The following is a 25852-nucleotide window of genomic DNA, read 5'->3' on the forward strand; positions in this document are numbered from 1 at the left end:
GGCTCAGGTCATGATCCCAGGGTCCTGGGATCGAGTCCTGCATCAGGCTCCTTGCTCAGCAGGGAGCCTGCTTCTCTCTCTGCCTCTCTGCCTGCTTGTGTGTGTGTGTCTCTCTCTCTTCCTCTCTGACAAATAAATAAATAAATAAAATCTTTAAAAAAAAAAAAAAGAAGAAATTGGTGCATTAATTATCTGAATGTAGTCTCACTCCCTTACTCTCTTCAGGTCTTCAAATGTGACCTTCCCAGTAAGTCCTTTCCTGAAAACTATTCAGAAGCATAGCCACACCTACAGAACAGACATATGCATATACACACAGTCTTAGACATAACCTCCCAGGATTTATTTTCCTCAGGAGCATTTACTACTATCTGACATTTGAATAATGTAGGCATTAATTTTTCTCCTCCAATTACAATATAATCTCAATGAAATTACATATTTGTCTATTTTGTTGACTGTTTAACAAACAGATCTGGACATGATACATAAAAGGCACTTAGTTTTGCATAAATAGATGAATGAGTCTAAAAGGATATAGTAAGATCCTTTAATAACAGTCTTCTTAAAACAGGAGCAACATAGGATAAGCACTGTACTTTTTATTATAGTTTTTATATAAAAACAAGTATGCTATAGAATATTATGAAATAAAATGAAAAATACTCTAAAGAAATTTTGGCTTTGTGATGGCAGGATGGAATTATAAATTGATTAGTCATACAAGAAAAGAGGTGTAGGTGTTTAGAACTGGGTATATGTTTCCTCTCCTCCCAATTTAATAACAATATTGTAGGAATGTATTGAAAGTAATATACTAAAACTAAAACATCACCAGCAGAAACGGTAACACCTTTTAATAGATCTGAAAAGAAACATTTCCCAATTTTGCATTCCACTGGTAAGCAATTTTCTTTAGAGCTAAGCTGAATCAAGTAATCTAAGACTAATGTTTTCACAGTTTATTTCCTACAAGTACAGAGTTGGAACTAAGCCAGGGAGAAAAGAGCTAGTGAAGGATCAACATAAAGATAGACAGGGTCTCCATGTGCAATGATATGGATGGAACTACACAGTATCATGCTAAGTGAAATCAGTCAGAGAAAGATAAATACCATATGATTTCATTCACATGTGGAATTTAAGAAAGAAAACAAATGAGCAAAGCAGAAAAAGAGAGAGAGAAAGAAAGACAAATCAAGAAACAGACTTTTAATTATAGGGAAGAAACTGATGGTTAACCAGAGGGAAGGTGGGCAGGGTGATATAGGTGATGGGGATTAAAGGGGTGCATCTATTGTGATGAGCACTGGCTGATGTACGGAAGTGTTATATCACTGCAGTGTACATCTGAAACTAATAAAACACTGTATGTTAAAAAAAAAAAAAGAAAGAAAGAAAGAAACGGCCTGAACTCAAAGTTCCTTAAAGCACCAGCTGGTTTCTCAAATGAAATGAGGCCATCCTCAATAGAGTGCACCTTTTTAAAATCAAAATTAGCATCTGTTTCATGAAAGACCTTTTATTTAGTTCTTTCTTTCCCCACTAAAGATCTTAAACATGTCTGATTTCCAGTTTCAATTCCAAGTTGATGAAGAGTTATTTAATGTTTCTCCACAACCTACTAGTGCTCTTGTTCACAATGACTAGTAAAGACCTGTATTTATACATATAGATGTAACTACTATGGTTAATGCACCAGGAATCTTAATTTGATGATAAAGTTTTTTAAAGTGTCCCAAATTGACATGTGAAATTTCACTTGTACTCTTTTATCATGTGGTTATAAGTAATTCTAAAAGGAAGTAACTCAAAAATTTTGGATTAAAATGCTTACCTAACATAACAAACATTTGCGCCTCATGGGACTTCAAAATATGCAGACTTTGGATTATCACATATAACTGGACAGAAAGTCAGAAGCCAAGGGTTGCCATACCAGGTCCACTGGCATTAATTTACTGTAAGCGCGAGTAGGAGCTAACTGAGCAGAAGAAAACTACCGAAGTTTTGTTCAGAACAGCTGCCCTTCCCTTTTTGTTCCCTATAGAGATCACCAAGATTTCCTCTGAAGTTTTGTTTTGTTTTGTTTTTTTCGCATCTAAAAACAAAAAAAAGAAAGAAAAGAAAAGAAAAATGAAAGTCTCAGGTTAAAGCAGACCCCTGTGGATTTCTCTCTAAGCCTGGGTGTGCCCGAATAGCACACTGCAGTCATCAGTACAAACACAAAATGATGCTTGTGCTCAAGAATAAAAAACAATTTTCAGATTAAAATAAGTACTTCACACACTAAATTACTTTACCAAAATTAATGTCTACTTTCACAATGGAACACCATGAGTAAAAAGTCTTCACACAGAGAAATCTGCTTGCTTGGCAGCATGTCAGTAACAGGGGTCCTCAAACACTTCCATTTAGCCTTGAAGCAGTTAACTGGTGTGCCATAATTCAGATTCCTAGTACCAGAAACAAGACAAGGAAACGAAGGCCTTCAAGGTTCTTCAGTCTAGGCTAGGGCCTGCAGAAAGAATTCCAGGGATACATAAAGATCAGTTACATGGCAGACATGCCCTAACAGGAAACAGCCTGCAAATGGAGTTTCATTTATCCCACACACTTAACCTTCATGTGTCACGGCCTTTGAAGAGGCATCCCAGCACAATATATAAGAACAAGTCTCCTTCTTCTCTCTCTTATAACATGTACTCTGCAAAGTGGCTTTGCAGTGTGTCAAATAAATCTGTCTCCTTTTCCACACAAGCCCATCATGGGATTGGAATGAAAACTCATGCCCTTGCTCTAGGAATAACTATGCTTCATACATAACCCCATCAGATTTTTCTCCTTAGGACAGGGAAAATACAGTATAACCACAAGTACCCCCATTATTCTACATAGATTTTTTTTTTAAAGATTTTATTTATTTATTTGACAGACAGAGATCACAAGTAGGCTGAGAGGCAGGCAGAGAGAGAGAGGAGGAAGCAGGCTCCCCGCTGAGCAGAGAGCCCGATGCGGGGGCTCGATCCCAGAACCCTGGGATCATGACCTGAGCGGAAGGCAGAGGCTTTAACCCACTGAGCCACCCAGGCGCCCCTCTACATAGATATTTTTAAGTAATCCAATAAGTAAAGTTCCAAACCAACCCTCTGTCAAACTATAGCAGTCATGGAATCTTGCCTGGAGCAGCAGTCTGACACTGGACCACAGCAGTAACCAGTAGTTTACCTGGCCGACCCTTTCTCTTACACTTTTTGCTCCCAGCCTTCTTCATTTTCAAAACCCTTTTCATATAAACCTCTGCCTTCTATACATTTTTCCTCTCCATTCTCCATTCTCTTGCCCCTACAACATAAAACTCCTAGATTGTGCTCTCAGCTTGAGCGATATTATCAAATAATAAATAATAACATTTTGGTATCAGACAGATTTAAGTCCTACTTCTATGATTAACTACCATTTTTTACCTTGAGCAAACCCACTTAACCTCTTCCTCGCAGTTTCATTTTCTAAACATGAAAGAATGCTACTGCTTAGTTCAGTGTTGGTAGGAAGATTAGAGAAATTCAGAGCCCTAGAATTTATTAAATAAATATGCTTGTGTGCCCTCTATTCCAAAGGAAGAAATCGAGTACATCATGTAAGAATCAGGGATGCTTATCAGCCTAACCTGGTCTTTAAAAAAACGTATATGCATGATAAAAGTTATAGGACAACAGCATGTAAAGTATGCTTTAACATTTTAGATTTCACGTCAGCAGAAAAGATTCAAGAAATTATACAAAAAGGATAAACACACACATAGGCGCATATTAACTTTAATGAGTCTGAAACGAGAGAAAAACAAAAACACACACTAATCAACTTTTAGCTTGCAAAACAATCCCAAGTAATTGAATCTTTAATTTATTTTTCTAGACACACATGCAACACATGACAAACAAAATCTTCTCAGATATTCACTGCTCTAGGTAAAAGACTTCACCACTTAGTGTTTTAAAAAGCTACAGCTGGTTTAGGGGTCAGATGGCACTCAGTAGTTTTGTGTGTGTTGGGGGTGGGGTATGTCAGGAATGAATGTGGTTATCAAGGCATTTCCAAGTAGGGAACCCTTGGAACAACATTAGAGTGAGGGTCATGGGAAAAGAACTCTTGCTCACCCTACTTCCTGGCAGCATTTTCAGTACACAAGCCATAAGCAACTCATGTTTACAAAAGCGAAAAAGGGAAGAGGGGCTTATGAGATGAGGGGGCAGGAGGACATACACACAGAGATTATGTATTGTTTACACTTTTAAAACCTTTATTTAAAAACTCAAGAAATAGTTTAAAAGACAGCATATTTCAAAATATTTAATCCACCCTCCTTTAATAAATTGAATTAAGTTATAATATTTTTATTAAAGTCAATCACACAAATGAAACTCAATTAAGAAAATAATCATGATACATTTACTTTATCCTCAGGGGTAAAAAATTCAACTTGAAGTTATTTTTCAGAGTCATAGAAAAAATATTTCTCAGGATTCCAAATTTTCAAATCTGGAGTTAAAACAATTAAAACAATATAGTTTAAGAATTGGTGAATGTGACCTGGACTTGATGTAAAATCCAAGTGCATTACAGATACCAAATATGTTCCTTATTTTTTCAATCACTTTGTTAAAATTCACAGACTAGACAGAACCAGTTAACAAATCTCAAATGATACGATTGATACCAGCTACCTTTTTTAATATATATATACAATGTAGTTTTATTGAGTTATTATAGTTTCAATGCGTTAAGCATTTGGCTACTCCCATATGCTTCTTTCTTTATTGATACTTTTTTCCAGTTTTTATTTAAATTCCAATTAGTTAACATACAGTGTAACATTAGTTTCAGATGTAGAATCTAGTGATTCATCACTTACATACAACACCCAGTTCTCATCACAAGTACCCTGCTTAATACCCCTCGCCCATTTAACCAATCCCCTTCCCCCACCTCCTTCCAGCAACCTCAGTTTGTTCCCTATAGTTAAGAGTCTATTTTCTGGTCTCTCTCTCTCTCTCTCTCTCTCTCTCATCTTTTTTTAAAGTTACCTTTTTAAAAGAGGCCTGTAGGGTAATTCAATCTAAGAGGAAGAAAAAAAAAAAATTCCCAAACCTACACATTAACTATTCTGTGTTTTTTTGTCTTAATCCTGGTATTCTGGAAAATTACAAGCACTTTTCAAAAAGATCTCAAACAAGACTGGGCTTAACAGTTTAAGTTCTGAAGTACATGTTTTCTCTCTTAAGTATATAGATTTATCAACGAAAGCAGCCTTCTGACTGCCTCTGTGCTTGAGTGTTATTAAACAGTCAGACAAAATATGGAGAACTGACCTTGGCATAGAATGCAATGGGCATAATTTCCCCCCTGCTGCTTCTTAAAGAAAAAGAAAAAATATTCAAACTTGAAATGTAATAACAGATTTCCACATGTTCACTTTATTTGTAACATAACATTTCTACTCTTTACCTATCTTTAGGGATTAGTAATTAGTAGTAGCAGTAATTCTATAACATACTTTATCACTTTATATAGAGGAATAAACTATGAGCTTCACACACATTATTCTCACTGATAAAAAATCATAACTTCCTTCCAAAAAAATAACACCCCAAAAGCCAATGTTCTGACTAAACTACAAAATGAGAAGAAAAAAAAATCTGCTAGAATTACTGAGTTATTTTTGAGTCAAGTAAATGTCAGATCCTTTACATGGGTACTCTTTTAAACCTAAAACAAAGATGGCACTTTGCTGTTAGATTCAGATTTAAGCACACAAATGAAACTGAAAAAGATTCAGATTTAAGCACTTACCTCACTAATCATAGTATCTGAGGTTTTAAATAAACTACATATCTCTGTTTTTTTAGATTGCATCTCTGAAATATAAGCATCTAATCTCTTTTTTATTTTAATAAATTTCAGCTCATTCCATATTTGAATGCTAAATCTGTATTAAAGAAATGCCTCTTTCCCATCCACCCCCCCATTTATTAATAGTCAAGATGGAAAAAACACACATAAGTAATTGCCTCAAGCATGATAATTATAACCAAATTAATACTTGACAGCTACAAGTTACAGGCTACCACATTATTTCTATAACTAAGTTTTTCTAATTACTTAAAAATCATTTCCTCCATCAAATATTCTCCTAAATCTCACCAAGATATCCAAGAACATTTCAGTTTCAAAAAATAGTCTTCTTTTGATATCTACCTACTATTGTGAAAACAATTAGAAAAGATTTCTAGATTTCTCACTTTATTGCAGGGTTAATCTGATGAGAAAGAAATAGCTATAGGAATACCTTCTGAAGGAGAAAGGACCTCATTGTAACCAAAGGGTGAGCAACTGAAATGTAATGTAAGGAATCCAGACCCCATTACCCACCACTTTGCTTGAATATGGGCCCTTTTAAGTACCACCCAGTGCCAATAAGTGTGCCAATTACTGTACCAGTAAGTAGTGTTAGCATTATTAAGTACCATTTAGTACCAACAAGAATGAAGATGGATTTTCATTGTTGTTGTAATTTTCACAAATAATAGAGTTAATTCATTTGACAAATAATTAAGCATCTACTCAGGGACAGTCATTGGGCCTGTTATAGAACTTAGTACTGAGAGTAAATGTTGAGAAAGGCCAAGATGGGCCAATATCTAAGCCTTGCGGCCCAGGCCGTTAGGTTAACTGTCAATGTACTGAATGAGAGGACATCAATAGAAAAACAAAGAAACACAAGCTTGGGTTAGAATTAAAATTAAAATAATACATGAACCTCATATAATAGTAGTAGTAATGACAACAATAACAACATAAAACAATCCCTGTGCTAGCTCATTGGCCTCCACAATCATCGTCATTTCATAGATAAAGAAAAGACCCTAAGAGAGGATAAAGGACTTGCCTCATCTGAAATAATGGAGAAGGGGGGACAGGGAAACATTCTTAAAAATAATAACAGCCATATCGCTGTGTAAACAAAATTAGCAATAATATCAATAATAGCAATAATATCAAAAGCTAGTCCACATTCAACTTACCCCAATCACCTTTAAAATTTGTAGTCTACAAATTCTGCATTCAAATGTCTTTTAACTCTCTCAAGGCCCTTTTTCTTTTTAAAGATTTTATTTATTTATTTGATAGACAGAGATCACAAGTAGGCAGAGAGGCAGAGAGAGAGAGAGGGGGAAGCAGTCTCCCCGCTGAGCAGAGAGCCCGATGCCAGGGCTTGATTCCCGGACCCTGAGATCATGCAGAAGGCAGGGGCTTTAACCTACTGAGACACCCAGGCACCCCTCAAGATCTTTTTAATATAGAATGGTTCCCCGGTATTTTTTTTTCCTTTTCACAACCCACTAACTCATTGACTAAACTAGTTCAGTTGTTTTGTAGTAGCCTATTTGGCTGAGTGCTGCTCTCTTCAAAGTGTTTCTGAACTTGCTCCTCTATCCCTCGTATTTCCTAGAGTCAGAAAGTTATATGTAAAGGCTTGATCAGAGGTAGGGAGTAAAAACCAGAGTAAGTATATTAGCTGTGTCCCTTTGCCTTTTAAGATATAAGGAAATGTTTATATATGCCAAATTGATGTAATTTTTTTTATTGAAAAGTGACTAATGCTTAGCTTATTATAACAATAAAACATCAAGATCCTCTCAGAGAAATTAATTTGCATTCTCCAGGTCTAAGGGTTTAAAAAATCACTCTTTTCTCCACGAAAAGGTGCCACCAGGGGGGGTGTGTTTGTTTTTTATAGGAACCAAGTGAGAGAAAGAAAGCGTTTTCAGAAAAACAAGAGCAGACACATATTTATACAAAAAGATGCACAAAAAAGGTATTTTCCTGGGCTGCAACCCTGTCTCTACGATCTCGTTCTAGTTTACCATATTTGCTAAGAGGTAACTCCATGACTTAGGCGTTAGATACCAGACATTGTCTGTGTGCCCAGAGCCCCATGATTTCTGAACCCAGCTTTATTCCAGGAAAGCAACTCAAGGGGATTTCCAATTCCTCCCTCTCACCAGAGCCATCTTCAAGTGATAACTGGGAAGCCCCCGGCATAGATCCACAAGGAAATTAAAAGGCTACTGTGGAAAATAGACAAGATGAAAAAAATTCACAAAGCTCTACAAAATGGTAAGGAGTTCTCTTACCTCTATTTTTCCAAGCCCTAAACAAGTGAAGACTCAGAGTTAAAAACAAACAAAACACCTAGGGTTACTACCATATGTCATCTCCCACCACCCTACTATAGATAACTCCCAGTATAAATAGGCCATGACTTCAGAAAAACATATCCCAGGTCAGAAAAAAAAAAAAAAAAAAACCTTTGTACTGTTTCCTTTACTTTCATTTCTGAAAGCTGTATGAGTTAGAAAGAAGGCTTGGAAGACTGGAATTCATGCAAATTACTCCCCTAATAAGCAATGAAAGAGAAAATGATGTAAAATGACTTTGCCAGTAGAGTCATTTTTGGCATTTCCTTTTCCTGAGTTTAGAAAGCCTCTTAAGGAAGATGCCAGAAACAAGAGGGGGGATTCCACTCACGAAGAGTCCAAAATAGAAGGAGTTGGAATTCATTTGCTCTGGCACTGGCTTAGCACTAAGGAACCATAAAAAATACCTAGAAGAGAAAGAGCCAAGATGGGAAATCAGAGGTTGTTCTGTCAGGTCTAACTCTTCTCCCAGAAGTGAGGATATGAACCCTGAAGGGGTCAAGAAGAAAGTTTCACATCCAGTGACTTTTTTTAAAGTTATTTGTCCTTGACAGCATTTCAATTTTACTTTTTTCATGGCTGTGTGCCAACTCCCTCTTGACATGGGTGAATTCAATACATTAAATACAAAGTTTCTATCTTTGTTTTCAGAGCACAGGGGAAGCCTGCAAAGATTAGAAAACTAAAAACTTGTCTACTCTACCCTAATGTCTTTCTATAATATAACCAGTCATTCATGGTTAGCAGATAGGATATGACATTGAACTCATGTGTTCAAGTGTAATGTTTCCCCTAAAATGCTAACATTTTGTAATTATTTTATTAATCCCAGTAAAATTAAGTGTTAGTTTCAGGTGTACAATATACTGATTCAACAACTCTATTCATCACTCAGTGCTCATAAGTGTACTCTTTAATCCCCTTCACCTATATCACAGATTCCCCTATCCACCTCCACTTTGGCAACCACCAGTTGATTCTCTATGCTTAAGACCTGGGGCGGGGGGAGGGGGGTCTTTTTCTGTCTTTCTTTTTTTAATTCATTTGTTCTGTTTGTTTAATTCACCTGAGTGAATCATAAGATATTTGTCTATCTCTGATTTATTTCATTTTTTTTTTTTAGCATTATACTCTCTAGCTCCATATATGTTGTTGCAAATGGCAAGATTTCATTTCTTTTTATGGCTGAATAGTATTTCATTATATACACATGACAACTTCTTTATCCATTCATTTATTGATGGGCATTTGGGTTGCTTCCATATATTGGCTATTGTAAATAATGCTGCAGTAAACATAGCAGGTACATGTATCTTTTCAAATTAGGGTTTTTGTCTTCTTTAAATAAATACCCAGCAGTAGGCTTAATGGATCATTGAGTTATTAATTCTATTTTTAATTTTTTGAAGAACCTTGACTCTTTTCCACAGTGACTGCAGCAGTTTGTATTCCCAACAGTGTACAAGTGTTCCTTTTTCCTCCACATCCTCATGTGAACACTTATTATTTGTGTTTTGATTTTAGTCATTCTAACAGGTAGTGAGGTGGTATCTCACTGTAGTTTTGATTTGCATTTCCCTGATGAGTGATGTTGAGAATCTTTTCATGTGTCTCCCGGCCATCCATGTTTTCTGCCCATTTTCATTGCATTATGTATTTTTTGAATGTTGAGTTGTATAACATCTTTATGTATTTTGGATATTAAATCTATATTGCATATATAATTTGTGAATACCTTCTCCTATTCGATGAGTTGATTTTTTTTTGTTTTTTTTTTTGGTAGATGGTTCCTAACTGTGCAAAATGTTTTTATTTTGCTGTGTCCCAACAGTTTAATTTTGCTTTTCTTGCCCTTGACCCAGGAGACATATCCAGAAAAATGTTTCTATGGCTGATGTCAAAGAGATTATTGCCAATGTTTTCTTCTAGGAATTTCATGGTTTCAGGTCTCACATTTAGGTCATTAATCTGTTTTCAGTTTATTTTTGTGTATGGTATAAGAAAGTGGTCCAATTTCATTCTTTTGCTTGTAGCTGTCCAGTTTTACCAACACTATTTATTGAAAAGAGTATCTTTTTCCCATTAGATATTCTTGCCTCATTTGTCAAAGATTAATTCAAACATAGAAGTGTGAGTTTACTTCTGGGCTGTCTATTCTGTTCCACTGATCCATGTCTATATCTATGCCAGGACCATACTTTTTTGATTACTGCAGCTTTGTAGTATACTTGAAATCCGGAACTCTGACACCTCCAGTTTGTTCCTCTTTTTCAAAATTGATTTGGCTATTTGGGTTCTTTTGTGGTTCCATGCAAATTTTAGGATTATTTGTTCTAGAACTATGAAAAATTACATTGGTATCTTGATAGGGATTGCACTGAATCTGTAGATTGCTTTAAACAGTATGAACATTTTAACACTATTTGTTGCCTCAATCCATGAGCACAGTATATCTTTCCATCTGTTTGTTTCAACTTCAATTTCTTTCATCAAAGTTTTATAGTTTTCAGAGTACAGGTTTTTCACTTCCTTGGTTAAGTTTATTCCTGGGGATTTTATTATTTTTGGTGCAGTTGTAAATGCTTGTTTTCTTATTTCTCTTTCTGCTGCTTCATTACTAGAATAGAGAAACACAATAGATTTCTGTATAATGATTTTTGTATTCTCAGACTTTATGGGATTCATTTATCAATTCTTGTAATTTTTCGGTAGAGTCTTTTGGGTTTTCTCTATATACTATCACATCATTTGCAAATAGTTTAAGTTTTAATGCTTCCTAAGCAATCTGAATGCCTTTTATCTTGTCGTCTGACTGCTGTGGCTAGGATTTTCCAGTACTATGTTGAATAAAAGTGGTAAGAGTGGATATTCTTGTCTCATTCCTGATCTTACAGGAAAGGCTCTCCATTTTTCACCACTAGGTATGATATTAACTGTGGGTTTATAATATACAGGCTTTATAATATTGAGGTATGTTCCCTCTAAACACTATTTTTAAGCTTTTTGTCATGAATGGACATTGTACTTTGTCAAGTGTTTTTTCTGCATCTACTGAAATGATGATATGGTCTTTAATCCCTTCCCTTGTTGATATAATGCATCATGTGACTTAATTTACAAATAATGAACCATTCTTGCATTCCAAGAATAAATTCCACTTGATTGTGCAGAATGATTTTTCTAATGTATTACTAGATTTGGTTTGCTGATCACTTGTTGAGAATTTTTGCATCTATGTCCATCAGACATAACTGGCCTATAGTTTTCTTTTTTTTGTCATGTCTTTCTCTGGTTTTAATATCAGGATAATGCTGGCTTCATAGAATGAATTTGGAAGGTTTCCTTCCTCTTCTATTTTTTTAAACAGCTTGAGAATAGGTATTAACTTTATTTTTTTTTACAAGATTTTATTTATTTATTTGACAAAGAGAGATCACAAGTAGACAGAGAGGCAGGCAGAGAGAGAGAGAGAGGGAAGCAGGCTCCCTGCTGAGCAAAGAGCCCGATGCAGGACTCGATCCCAGGACCCTGAGATCATGACCTGAGCCGAAGGCAGAAGGCAGCGGCTTAACCCACTGAGCCACCCAGGCGCCCCTTAACTTTTCTTTAAATGTTTTGGTAGAATTCACCTGTGAAGCCACAGTTTGAGAAGAATAGGTATTAACTTTTCTTTAAATGTTTGGTAGAATTCACCTGTGAAGGCACCTAGCTGCTGTGAGTTTTTTTTATTACAAATTCAAATTTATTCCAAGTACAATTGGTATGTTCAAATATTCTATTTCTTCCTGATTCAGTTTTGGGAAATTATAAACGTTTCTAGGAATTTAAACATCTCTTCTGGGTTGTCCAGTTTGCTGGCATATAATTTTTCATAATAGTCCCCTATAATCCTTTGTGTTTCTGTAGTGTTGGTTGTTATTTCTTCCCTTTCGTTTCTATTTGAGTCCTCTTTTTTTTTTTTTTTTAAGTTTCTACTTCATTTATTTCTGCTCTAATCTCTATTATCCTTCCTTCTGCTGGTCTGAGGCTTTGTTTGTTCTTCATTTGTCCTTTATCTAGATCCTTTAGGTTCATTGTTTGAAATTGTTCTTGATTCTTAAGGCAGGCCTGTATCATTATAAACTTCCCCCTTTATCTTTTTTTTTTTCTTTTTTTAATTATTATTATGTTCAATTAGCCAGCATATAGTACATCTTAGTTTCTGATGTAGTGATCAACGATTCATCAGTTGTGCATAACACCCAGTGCTCATCACCACACATGCCCTCCTTAACACCCATCACTGGGCTCCCACAAATATCCCTGTACCTAGGCTAGGGAGCAGGGGAGAGAAATGCCACCCTCCGGCAACCCTGCTCTTAGAGAAGCCTCCCAAAGATCCCTGCCCTTCCTGCACCTGTTAAAGACCAGCAAATAAAGTTCCTTCGCATACACTCTAGATGCATCACAAACTGCTGCCTAAATGCTGTATCTTGGCAAACTTGTTTATTATCCTGTGTCTTTATGGACAAGGACTCCGTTTCCTCTTGCCCTCCTGCTGATTTTTGAAGTTTGCAGTGTTAAGCCCCACTGATTGCAAAAACTCACAAAGTTAAGCCCCTCTAGTTTTCAAAGCCAAATGTTATGGCAAATTTGGAATTTATCTTTCCAGTGCAGGTTCCCCATGGCTGGCGCGCTTAGCATGGGGTCCATTCCTCTCCTCTCTCTGTGCCTATGGTGAACCTCCTTCTCACAGTCTCATGGGTCAGTGTGGTTCCCAACCACAGCTCCACACTTTCTTCCATCGTCAATGTGGTCTCCTCTCTACAATGAATTGTGGAGAGCCTATTCTGCCAGTTCTTAGGTTGTTTTCTGGGATACGCACACTGATGTGGGTGTTGTGTAGGTTTATATACATGGGATGAAGTGGGCCTAAGATCTCCCAACTCCATCTTCCCCAGAAATTCCACACATCAGTACCTTGAAGCCCTCAGGGAAACACTTATCACAGTATCTTACCTATATGAAGACTTCAAGAGAAAGTTAAAAATTCTGCAGAAGAGCTTTCTATTAGCATAAGTGGCTGATTTAGTGGATTCAATATCCACCACACTTTCCATAGCATTAAGCTATTTGGAAATAGCTCATTTGAGATCTGAGTGTTTATATCAAAAACAACAGAATTAAGGGTGCCTTGGTGACTCAGTCAGTTGAGTAGCATACATTTAGTTTGCCTCAGGTCATGGTCTCAGGGTTGTGAGATCAAGCTTCAAATCAGGCTCCATACTCAGTTGGAAGTCTGCTTGAGACTCTCTCTCTCTCCTTCTTCTGCCCCTCCCCCTACTTGTTCACTCACCCTCTCTCTCTAAAAATAAATAAATCTGTAAAAACAAACAGACAAACGAAAAAACACAAATCAACAACAACAACAAAAATAGAATTAGAGAAGTCCACATCATGGAGCAGGTTTTTCTGAGGGAAGCAAGAGCCCCAGAGCCCCAAATGCTGATGAAGTCAACTCTTGGCATTCTTAATCAGACCTGTTTTTCTTGATGCTCTAGTTCAAGTTACAGAGGTTTTTAATTTTTTTGCTTTTAACCCTTCTTATTCCCAGTAAGTCCTGAAATTTGGGTGTGCATGCACATATCTGTGCAATATCTGAAAAAGGTGAGGTTTTTCAGAAACACCTAGGTTTTATTATACAGAAATAGCCTGTGAGAAAAAACAAATTAGTCTATTCATATTTCAAAGATCCAACGGAAGTATGCAAAAATCACACTACCCTTTGTACACATCTGCTTAAGAACTACTTACTGCCTGCCCTACGTTCTCTAATGCAGCCTAATTTCTTCTAAAATTTTAAGGTGCATTTCGATCCCATGGAGATCTTGTTAAATACAGATTCTAGTTCAGTAGGCCTGCAGCAGATCCTGATGGGCTGCAGGTTTACATTAAATGGAAGCTACCTGGGCACCTGGGTGGCCAGTTGGTTAAGCAACAGCCTTCAGCTCAGGTCATGATCCTGGAGTCCCAGGATCAAGTCCCACATAGGGCTTCCTACTCAGCAAGGAGTCTGCTTCTCCCTATGACCCTCTCCCCTCTCATGTTCTCTCTCTCTCACTCTCAAATAAATAAATAGACAAATAAATAAATGGAAGCTACCAGGTGATGCAAATGCTAATGGTCCACAAACCACACTTGAGTAGCAAGGCTCCTAGGAAATAATACTTTCCACTGGCACCAAGTTGACATCATGCTACATGATTTACCTTTTTTTTTCTTTGTTTTAAAGAATGTAGGGCCAACCACTTTCTGAACATTTCTTCCAGGACATACCACCAAAGTGACAGGGTTAGAAGAAGGGAAATATTTAAAGCAAAAACTACAATACATAATGAGAGGAGGGGGAAGTAAACCTCAAAAAGCCTCAAGGAAACTCTTGACATTTATTCTGCAAAATATCTCTTTACCTCTGGATTATTAGTCAATAAAGAGCAAAAACTGCTTTTTTTTTTTTTTTTTTTTTTTGCACTGTTGAAAGTTGGACTCACTTGGCAAGACAGAGGAAAGCAAAAAATAAGTAATTGGATGCAGTGGGCTCTGAAAATCAGATGCACAGGTTTCCATTCGCCACAACAAATCTACACATGTTAATGATTATGAACATTTTTTGGAATACCAAGATTCAGTATTTATACCTACCTGGTACATTTATCAAATCATCTAAAAGTTATCAGACATCCTTTGGCCAGTATATTAATTAAATGTATTTTTTGTTAAGTTTACTGTATAGTTGGGTTACCAAGGTGGCTCAGTTCAGCACTTTGGCTTAGGTCATGATCTCAGTCTCATGGGTCAGTGTGGTTCCCAACCACAGCTCCACACTTTCTTCCATCATCAATGTGGAGCCCTGGGATATGCTCCCCACTCAGCAGGGAGTCTACTTCTTCCTCTCCCTCTGTCCCTCCTCCCATTTTACTCATACAAGCACTCTATCCCTATCTCAAATAAAATCAAATGTTAAAAAAAAAAGGTTACTGTACAATTAAATGGTTTGACTAAGAAAAGCCCTAACACTTTATTTTCTGACTCCATTACTGGAAGCAGAAAAAAATACAGAGCAAAAAAAGTTGCTCTTATAATTTTAATTATTCAAAATTTATTTAGACCTACTGCGTACCAAACACACTGCTTCATGCTAAAGATAGTTTTCTACTCCCATGGAGTTTACAGAGAGGAAAACAGAAATGTAAACAAGTGCAATGCACTGTATAAATACTATAACAGACATAGAGAGGAAAGAGAGAAAACAGTAAGCATTCCCGAAAGAGATAATCAGAAAGTCCCAGAAGTCCTGAACTTTAAAAGGCAACTTCTTTATTCCTCAATGTCACTCTCTTCTAAGTCACCCCTTCCCTATCAAGGAAGTGCTTCCACTTGCCGAATCCATGGGTAAACCTGAAAACTCATGGACTTCAACTTCTCTGCTCAATCCCCACTCAGTTGTTCCACCCACACCTCTAGGCAGGTGGCAATGCAGGTTCAGCCTTTTCTTTTTCTTATCTTTTTTTAAAGATTTTATTTATGTATTTGTCTGAGAGACAGAGCACAAGCAGAGGGAGCGACAGGTAGAGGGAGAAGAGTGTGCCAACCCCACCCCCACCCCCATGAGCAAGAAGCCCAAGATCATGACTTGAGATGAAGGCAGACACTTAACAGACTGAACCACCCAGGCATCCCCAGCCTTTTCTCTTCAACAGTCAATTCATAATTAAGCAACTTCAATCCTAGTAGGTCTGTTCAGAGAGATATCAACGCATGCTATGTCTTTCTTCTCAGAAGGGAACAAAATTTATTAACATATATTAACCAGTGCAATAAATGTTAATGATGATTTTCCAGGTTTATTACACAAAACTGTTTATAATCAAGCTCTTAATTAGAAAAACAATAAGAAATGCTTCTCAAAATAAAACAATTTCTTCACAGCCTTACTTTCTTCCATTTATGGCTCCTCAAACATAGAAGAGCAGACAGGAACTCATTCTCACAGATTTCTGTGAGCAGCAGAGAATTATAACCAACATGCTCTTAAATCATTCCCTAAATCAACAAAACAATGCTATAGCATCCTCAACTTTCAGCCCCCAGGATCACCTCCCATTGGAATGGTGATTTTGAGCAAGGTCACAGGAATGCCAAATGAAGCAGCTGACACAGAAAAAATCCTAAACAAAAGTACTACAGAGTCCACCCGCTGAATTCAGCCAGTTAAGAGAAAGTAATTCTAATCATCTCCGTAACACAGGTGGCTACAGTTCAATCATCCACTGAAGGAGCTGAAATATATGGGGCTTCCCTCTTGAGGTTGTACACATTTTTGTAGGGTTCCATGTAAACTACAGATACAGAACTACAGCTCCAGAAATGATACTGCTTTCTTTTGCAAATAAACTCCATTTTCCTTAAGAGTGAGCTAAGTTTTGGTCCTTTTCCATTTGCATTATACAATGGTTCTAACAGAATAGTAGCTGTCATTATTAGCTTATATTCATTAAAAATGCACCAAAAAAGGATATTTTTTATAACAAACAATTATGTGACACATAGCTGAATTGGGCTTTTATTACTGTTACGGAACAGTAATGATCACTTAATGAGTACTTGCTATATGACAAACACTGACTTAATTACTTTAACTCCACCATTCACTTAATCATCTTAACCCATCAGCATCATCAGTGTCTCCACATTTAACAGAGACAAGAGCCAGGACCCAAACTTAGATGGGTTGTATCTCCTTGCCGTAAAATTATCCAATTAGCTTGCCTTCACGGTTAGGTTTGGGGGATACTTTCTCAAGTGGGCAGAACCAGAAAACTTTCTCACTACTCTATGATCTCTTATTTTCTCCAGAGAACATCAATTTGGTCTATAATATAAGAGCCTCTTCTTTTTATACCTTAATGTGGCCTGCAGTTAAGTATCTATTCTGTTAAACTGTCAATAATTAATCGATCTTTTATTCAAGAACTTGGATAAGTTGTTTAGAAAACTTGAGGAAGGGAAGTCAGTCAGTTGTTAACACTAGGGGTTCTAACTGTAGCACTTGGATTCAGTGGTCTGATGAGGGAGCAGAAGGCAAGCTAAGGAAAGCAAAAGCTGACACCCTGCAACTCACCCCCCAACTCCCAGGTGGGATATATGTGACATTCCTTAGGTGTTCCTGGCTGCCCTAAAGCTAAGGGAACGGGGGGAAAAACGGTAAACTTATAGAGATTACAGTCCAGCAAGACAGGGGTCTCCTTCAGTTTACAAATGTCTTAGTGATTTACAAGGAAAAAAGCATTCTTATCAATAACCTAACTTCCAAAAGGAAAAACTCCCAACTGTCTTAATGTCAATGCTTTACTAGAGGGAAAAACAACCTTAACTTGACCATGACAAGGCCTTCACTATCTTGTAGGTCCTCTCTGGCATACAAAAATTCTCCTGAAAACCTCCCTTTTTCCTTATCCCCAACTCCCAAGTATACAATCAGTGACCCCTCGCAACCCTGGTATAGAAGCTCTACCTATGCATCCTGTCCCCCTGCGCTTTAATAAAACCACCATTCTGTAGCAAAGACATCTCAAGAATTTCTTGTTGGCTGTCAGCTCCAGACCTCACCCCACCAAACCTCACCTATATACAAAACTATGTCAGTCAATTTCCTTGACTTAGGGCCTCTCAGATTTAGCTGTAGAGACCAGCTCTGCTACCTGCCTTCACAGTTCACTTCAGGACCCCAAGGTGATCCACACACCTCCTCAATCACGCTCCTACTGCTTCTCTAATGCATCAATCAATCTCCTGGACCATGACATCCCTTATTTTTCTGTGTATGCTTACTCAACTTGTCTGTTGTGCCTTAACTTTTCATTTTTATTTCAGTTAATCTCCTACCACAACAAGCACCTGGCAGTCAAATCTCTCATGCCTCCTACTCATTTATATATTTTGATTCTGCTTACACTTTATAATACAGGACTCAATGGTATACTTTCATTGTTTTGAAAAATGAGACCAGCATACAATAGTTTAAAGAGAATTATTTAAATCTAAAATATCCACTGGAATATATAAAAAAGCAGTACATATGTATTTACATACAGAACACATTTAGAAATGAAACACTGAAAAAAAAGTTTTTTAAGTAGCAAAAACTTGGGCATATTGAAAGGCTGCATTTCACCATGTGGTCTCTCTCAATAATACTCAGGGTAAAGGAAGTAATCACAAGAAGAGGTCATGCCTTTACTATATTTCTATTATTTCTATTTGGATACTATATTGTTATATTTAAGAATGGTAATACAAACAAGATATAGACAAAATTTCATCTACAGATAAAAATAAGAAAGCCAATTAAGCACTCATGTATACCCTGCTGACAAAAATATAACTCTCGGGACGCCTGGGTGGCTCAGTTGGTTAAGCAGCTGCCTTCAGCTCAGGTCATGATCCCAGCGTCCTGGGATCGAGTCCCGCATCGGGCTCCTTGCTCGTCGGGGAACCTGCTTCTCCCTCTGCCTCTGCCTGCCATTCTGTCTGCCTGTGCTCGCTCTCTCTCCCTCGCTCTCTCTGACAAATAAATAAATAAAATCTTTAAAAAAAAAAAAAAATATATATATATATATATAACTCTCTACCTAGTTAATTATTATTTATTTAAAACCCAGTGGATTATCCTATCTTATTCATATTCATGGACTTTGTTATCTACAAAATTAACTGAATGAAAAAGGTTACTTAATATTCCACTGCGGCTTAAAAATGTTCAGACTGTGAATACCAAAGACAGCAAGGACACACAAAAACAGAAACACTAGAGAAATTTGAAGTCTGTGGCTCCTACAGTTACAGCAAACATTAAACACATCCTGGACCTAGTCCAATTAACATAAAATCTAATAAAAGCCTAGTTACCTCAATTCCTATTACGTGATACATCATGTTTACTTTTCAACAAAAGATTACAAAGCATACTAAAAGATAAAGAAAAAAGCACAGTCTAAAGAGACAAAGCAAGAGTCCAATCCAGACTCAGATATGGCACAGATTCTACAATTATCAGGTAAGGAATTTAAAGTAACTTGATTAATGGAAAAAGCAGACAACATTCAAGAACAAATGGGTAATAAGCAGAAAGATGAAAACTCTTAAGAGAAAATGAAAAAGAAATGACCTGAATCAAAAACACCGTAGCAGAAATGACAAAGAATGCATTTTATGGACTCAGACTCATCTGTAGACTCAACATGATCATGAAAAGAATCAGTGAACGTGAAGATTTGTCAATAGACATTTCCCAATTTGAAATGAAAGAAAAATACAATAAAATTAAGAAAAAGGGGGAAAAATTAAAAAAAACAGAATATGGACTGTGGGATAATCACAGAAAGTGTAATATACATGTTACTGAATACCAGAAGGATCTTAAGAAAGACAGAAAGGAGTAAATGAAACATTTGAAGTAAAAATGGCCAGTGACTTTTCAAATTTAAAGGCAGACATCAAACCAGAGATCCAGAAAGCTCAAAGAACACCAAGCAGGATAAATCCAAAATCTACACCTAAGCACACCATATTCAAACTACAAAAAAATTTTAAAATTGAAAACTTTGAAAGAAGACAGAGGAGGATTATATATTACTTACAGAGAAACAAGAATAAAAATTTCATCATATATCTCTTCAGCAATGATGCAAGCAAGAAAATGGAGTGAAATATTAAAGTATTGAAAGTAAAAGACCACTAAACTAGAATTATGTATCAAGTGAAATTATCCTTCAATAGGAAATAGTAATAAAGGTTTTCTCAAACAAAAACTGAAACATAGTATCATCAGTAGATCTGCCTTGTAAGAAATGTTTAAAGTTTTTTAGTCCTACAGAAAGAAAGAAAGAAACTACAGAAAGGAAGAAATAAACATAATATAAAATTTTTATTCTTCTTCTGCTTAATTCATCTAATAGTTAAAACAATGATTTGTTCTAAGTAAAAACAGCATCAGTGTATTGGTGGTTACAGTATGCAGATATGTGATATTGAACAACTGAATTTCCTATTATAAAAGACAAGAAGGAGGAATTGAGAATATTAGATGTAAGGTAACTACACTACAGGAAGGCAGCATAGTGATATTTGAAAGTGGACTAGGTTAACTATAATGTATACTGCAAATTCCAGAACAACCATTTTAAAAACACTACAAAGAACCATAACAGTTATGTAAGAGAGGAGAGAAAATGGGCTCATATAAACTCCCAAAATATCTGGATATTAAACACATTTCTAAATAATACAAGTCACAGAAGTCACAAGAGAAATTTAAAAATATTTTCAACTAAATGACAAGGAAAAAACAACCTATTAAAAATTGTGGAATCAAATAAAAACAATGCTTTCAGGGAAATCTATACCATTTAATGCAAATATTAGATACAAAGAAAGATCTGAGGGGCACCTGGGTGGCTCAGTGGGTTAAAGCCTCTGCCTTCAGCTCTGGTCATGATCCCAGGGCTGTGGGATTGAGCCCCTCATGGGGCTCTCTGCTCAGCAGGAAGCCTGCTTCCCTCTCTGCCTGCCTCTCTGCCTATCTGTCTGTGAAATAAATAAATAAAATCTTAAAAAAAAAAAAAAGAAGAAGAAAGATCTGAAATCAATAATCTAAGCTTCCACCTCAGAAAATAAAAGAAAGAACAATATAAGCTCAAATCAAACAGAAGATAAGATACAATCACAATAGAAATCAGTAAAATTAGAAATAGGAAATCAATAAAGAAAAAAAAATAATAAAACCAAAAGTTTTTTTAAGAAGATCAATAAAATTACTATATCTGTAGCTAGGATAACAGAGAGAGAGAAGGAGCAAGAGAGAGAGAAGACACAATTTACCATATCAGAAATAAAGAAGGGCCATCAATAATACTAACATGGACGTTAAAAGGAAAATGAATTATAACATTATAACTATAGCTATATAATTATGAACAACTCTAGGCCTACAAATTTGATGATTTAAATGAGGTTCACTATTTCCCTGAAAGACACAAACTACCAAAACTCACACAAGGAGAAATAGATAATCTGAACAGATTAATAAATACTAAAAATATTAAATCAATAATTAAAAATCTACCAAAAATTAAAAAGCAAGCAAGCAAGTAAGCAAGCAAGCATCATATCTAAGTGGTTTCATTGGTAGATTCTAGCAAATATTTAAGGAAGAAATGATAACATGTCTCTACAAGTTCTTCCAGAAAAAAGAGGCTAAGAGACTACTTCCTAAGTCATTTCATGAGGCCAACGCTACCCTAAAACCAAAACCAGACAAAGATATAACAAGAAAGGAAAACTACGCACAAAGTCTCCATGAATATAGATAGTAAAGTTCTCAACAAAATATTAGAAAATCAAATCCAACAATTACAAACAAAAACTTGGGATTTACCTTAGGTATGTAAGACTAGTTCAACATTCAAATATCAATTAATGTGATCTAACATCACATCAACATTCTAAAGAAAAATTATATGATCATATCAATAGATGCAGAGAAAGCAGGTGACAAAGCCCAACATACATTCATAATAAAAACAATATACTGGGAATAGAGGAGAACATACTCAACTTGTTAAAGAACATCTATAAAAAAATCTACAGCTAACATCATAGTTAATGGTGAGAAACTAAAATTTTCCCCTAAGACTGGGAAAACTACAAGAATGTCCCTTCTCAACACTTTTCAATACCATACTGAAAACCCTAGCTAATGCAGTAAGACAAGGAAAGGAAATAAAAAATTACACGGATTGGGAAGGAAGAAACAAAAAAGTCTTTATTCACAAACAACAGGATTGTCTATGTAGAATGTCCCAAAGAATCAAAAGACTCCCAGAGCTAATAAAACATTAAAGCAAGATTGCAGGACATAAGGTTAATAAATTAAAAAATCAACTATTATCTTCTGTGTCAGCAATGAACAATTGGATTTTGAAATTAAAAACATAATAGCAGTGCTCTCTTCGGCAGCACATATGCTAAAAACATAATAGCACTTAACATTAGCACCAAAATGATAAAATACTGGATTTTTAAATATGTACAATATCTACATAAAGAAAACCACAAAACTCCCAGGAAGAGTATCTTAAATGGAGAAATATTCTATGTTCATGGATAAGAAGACTCAATACTGTCAAGATGTCAGTTCTTCCCAACTTAATCTATAGTTTCAGTACAATACCAATCAAAATATCAGCAAGTTATTTCATGGGTACTAAAAAATTCTAAAATTTATATGGAAAGGCAACAGACCCACAAGAACCAACAAAATACTGAAAAAGAAGAACACAGTCTGAAGACTAATACTATCTAACTTCAAGAGTATAAAGAAATAATCCAAACTGTTCTATAATCTAAAGTAATCAAAACTGATGTATTTGCAAAAGACAAATAAATCAATGAAACAGAAGAAAAAGCTCAGAATGGACCCAGTCAAATAATTCAAATAATATTTGATGAAGGAAAAAAGGTAATTCAATTAAGAAACTTTTTTTTTAAATAAATGATGTTCAAACAACTGGATATTCAAATGCAAAAAATGAATCTACACATATACCTTTGCAAAAATTAACACAAAACGCATCACAAACATAAAAGAGCAAATGTAAAACTATAAAACTCCCAGAAGATAATGTACGAGAAATCATAGTTAGCAATGATGTTTTAGATCCAACACCAAAAAGCACAATCCATGAAAAAAAATTCTAAGTTGAACTTCATTAAAATTAAAAACTCTGCTCTGAAAGACACTATTTAGGAGAGTAAAAAAGGAGCACCTGGGTGGCTCACTCGGTTAAGCATCTGCCTTCAGCTCAGATCATTATCCTAGGGTCCTGAGAAGGAGCATTGTGCTGCGCTCCCAGCTCAGTGGTGAGATTCCTTCTCCCTCTCCCTCTGCCCACACTTTCCCCCCACCCCCTACTCATGCTTATTTTCTCTCTCTCTCAAATAAATAAATAAAAGCTTTAAAAAAAAAAAAAAAGGAGAGTGAAAAAAATAAGACACAGACTGGGAGAAAAGACGTATCTAAAATATACAAAGAATTCTTAAAATCCCCAATAGAAAACAACTCACCTAAAAAATGGGCCAAAGGGGGCACCTGGGTGGCTCAGTGGGTTAAGCCGCTGCCTTCGGCTCAGGTCTCAGGGTCCTGGGATCGAGTCCCGCATCGGGCTCTCTGCTCGGCGGGGAGCCTGCTTCCCTCTCTCTCTCTCTCTGCCTGCCTCTCTGTCTGCTTGTGATCTCTCTCTGTCATATAAATAAATAAAATCTTTAAAAAAAAAAAAAAAAATGGGCCAAAGGAGGATGCTGGGGCAAGATGGCAGAGAAGTAGGAGACCCTGTTTCAACCGGTCCCCTAAAGTGAGCTAATTATCTAACAGAACACTCTGAACACCCATGAAATCTGCCTGAGATGTAGGATTATACACTTCTGGATCTCTATAAGAGCATAAGAGTCCAGTGGAAAGGTAAAGCAAAGTGACTGATATTGGAGGATAAACAGAAGGGGGAGGGAGCCACCAGAAGTGACCCATTGGAAAGAAATACCCCAAAACAAGAGTGCCCTGTGATTGGGGACCAGCATTAACTTGGAGTCTGGTTAAAAGCACTCAAAAACAACAAAATATCTTAAGGGGCAACTGGTGGAATCGGGCGGTCATGGGAATGGGCCTAAGCCCACGGACCCAGGACAGCCACCGCCAGCAACCGCCCATGCCAGAGAGAGCGCAGCGAAGCCTCCATGCTGTGGACCCTGAGCCCCCAGCTTCCCACTGCTTGCACCAGTGCTGGGCTAGGCACACTTCCCGCCGGCACACATGACAGAGTCTGGTGTGGACGCCAGCTGGTGCTCTCTGGAACCATAGCCTTTTGCACTCTGCACACTTACTGCATGCTCGGGACCTGAACAGAGCTCCCCACCCTCCCCTGAGAGAGCTCCATGAGGGTGCTAGCCCATGGTCTCTAGGACCAACTGAGAGTCTAAACTCTCCCAGCCCAGGCTGGAAAATCTCAGCGCTATCGCTGGCTCGGATCTCTCAGGTGGTCTGGACCCCAGACAGCAGTCCCAGCAAAGGCAGCCACTGGAAGCAAGATCCCTGGGCCAATATCACTTTCGGTTTTAGTGGCACAGGTGTGCAGAGAAAAGCAGGTGCTTTGAACGACCCCAGAGACGGTGGATAGAGACGAGCACTACCTGTGGGAGGGTGCACGGCTCAGCGAAGTTTGCACAGGGAGAGTCTATGTGCTCTGGACCACCCAGAGGGGAGCAGACTGAGACTTCTCTCTGAGACAGAAGTCTGGGTGCAGTTTGCTTTCCACTAAACCTCCAAAAAGCCACCAAAGAACAAAAACTTCCAGAGAACAAAAGCTTGGAAAATTGGTTTCCACAGAGCACAGCCCCTTGATGGGGAGCAGAAGGACTCAACCCAAGCAGACTGACTGAAAAATAAAGCAGCAGGCATTGAAAGCCAGAAAGCCAGGGGAAAGAACAGGAGACAACCACCACAGGGTCCCCATAAAACTGTAAAATCCCAATATCGGGGAAAAGAAAATATTAAGCTCCCAGTATTGCCCTAAAACCTATATTTCATATATACAACTTTTATATATTTGTTGTATATATAAGTTATATATTTCATAGATACTTTTATTTTTAATTCGTTCTCACTATTCTCATTCTTTTTAAAAATTTTTAACCTATTTACCATTACAAGAGGTTCAATATAACAAATTCCATAATAACCTTTTAACTTGAACTTTTTTCATACATATACCTGTTTTTCTTTTGCTTTTCTATTTTTCTTAATATTCATATAGATATAAGCTTGAAAGTAATCCATTTTCCCTAATCAATACTAAAATAGTTTTTTTTTTAGATTTTATTTATTTATTTATTTGATAGAGAGATATCACAAGTAGGCAGAGAGCAAGCAGAGAGAGAGAGGAGGAAGCAGGCTCCCCACCAAGGAGAGAGCCAGATGTGGGGCTTGATCCAAGGACCCTGAGATCATGACCTGAGCTGAAGGCAGAGGCTTAACCCACTGAGCCACCCAGGCACCCCTATAAACTAGTTTTAATCTCCCTTTCTCTCTGGAAAGTTGAGTCTTTTAACAAAGATATCAAGATACACCCAGGAAGAATAAAATAACCTTCCTTTCCCATATTGAGGTTTATAACCATCTCCCATCTTTTTCTTCTGTCAGTGTTTCTGTGTATTTGTTTTTGTTCTGGTATTTTATAAATTTTATACTTAGAGTTCATTTTAGCTGGGTTCTATTTTTTTTTCCTGTCATTTACTTTTGTCAGTCTTTTTGTTTGTCCATTGTTTTTTGTATACCTTATAAATCTTACCTTTGGGGCCCATTCTAGCTAAGTCTTCCCTTTTTTTTTCTGTCTCTCTCTTTCTCTCTCTCTCTCTCTCTTTTTTTTTCTTTTTTCTTTTTGGTGGTGACTTCCAATTGCTCATAAGTGTTCCAGGATGCACCTTGCCTGGATGACGGTTGA

The 25852-nt window shown here is 36.8% G+C and overlaps 1 protein-coding gene across 3 annotated transcripts in view; it reads right to left on the bottom strand.

Moving 5' to 3' along the window:
• The window catches only part of ARHGAP42 (Rho GTPase activating protein 42), a 299718-nt gene that overhangs the window by 235422 nt on the left and 38444 nt on the right, over positions 1–25852 (bottom strand). The window contains exon 1 of one of the 3 annotated variants that reach the window (XM_047692082.1): positions 1838–1868. The exons of the other annotated variants lie outside the window; for them this stretch is intronic. Coding sequence (XP_047548038.1) covers positions 1838–1853 — 16 coding nt within the window. The 5' untranslated portion in view covers positions 1854–1868. Of the gene's footprint in view, positions 1–1837; positions 1869–25852 lie in introns of those variants that run through there. 3 annotated transcript variants of the gene reach the window in all.

Source organism: Lutra lutra, chromosome 10 (assembly GCF_902655055.1).
Source record: "Lutra lutra chromosome 10, mLutLut1.2, whole genome shotgun sequence".
NCBI classification, from domain to species: Eukaryota; Metazoa; Chordata; class Mammalia; order Carnivora; family Mustelidae; genus Lutra; species Lutra lutra.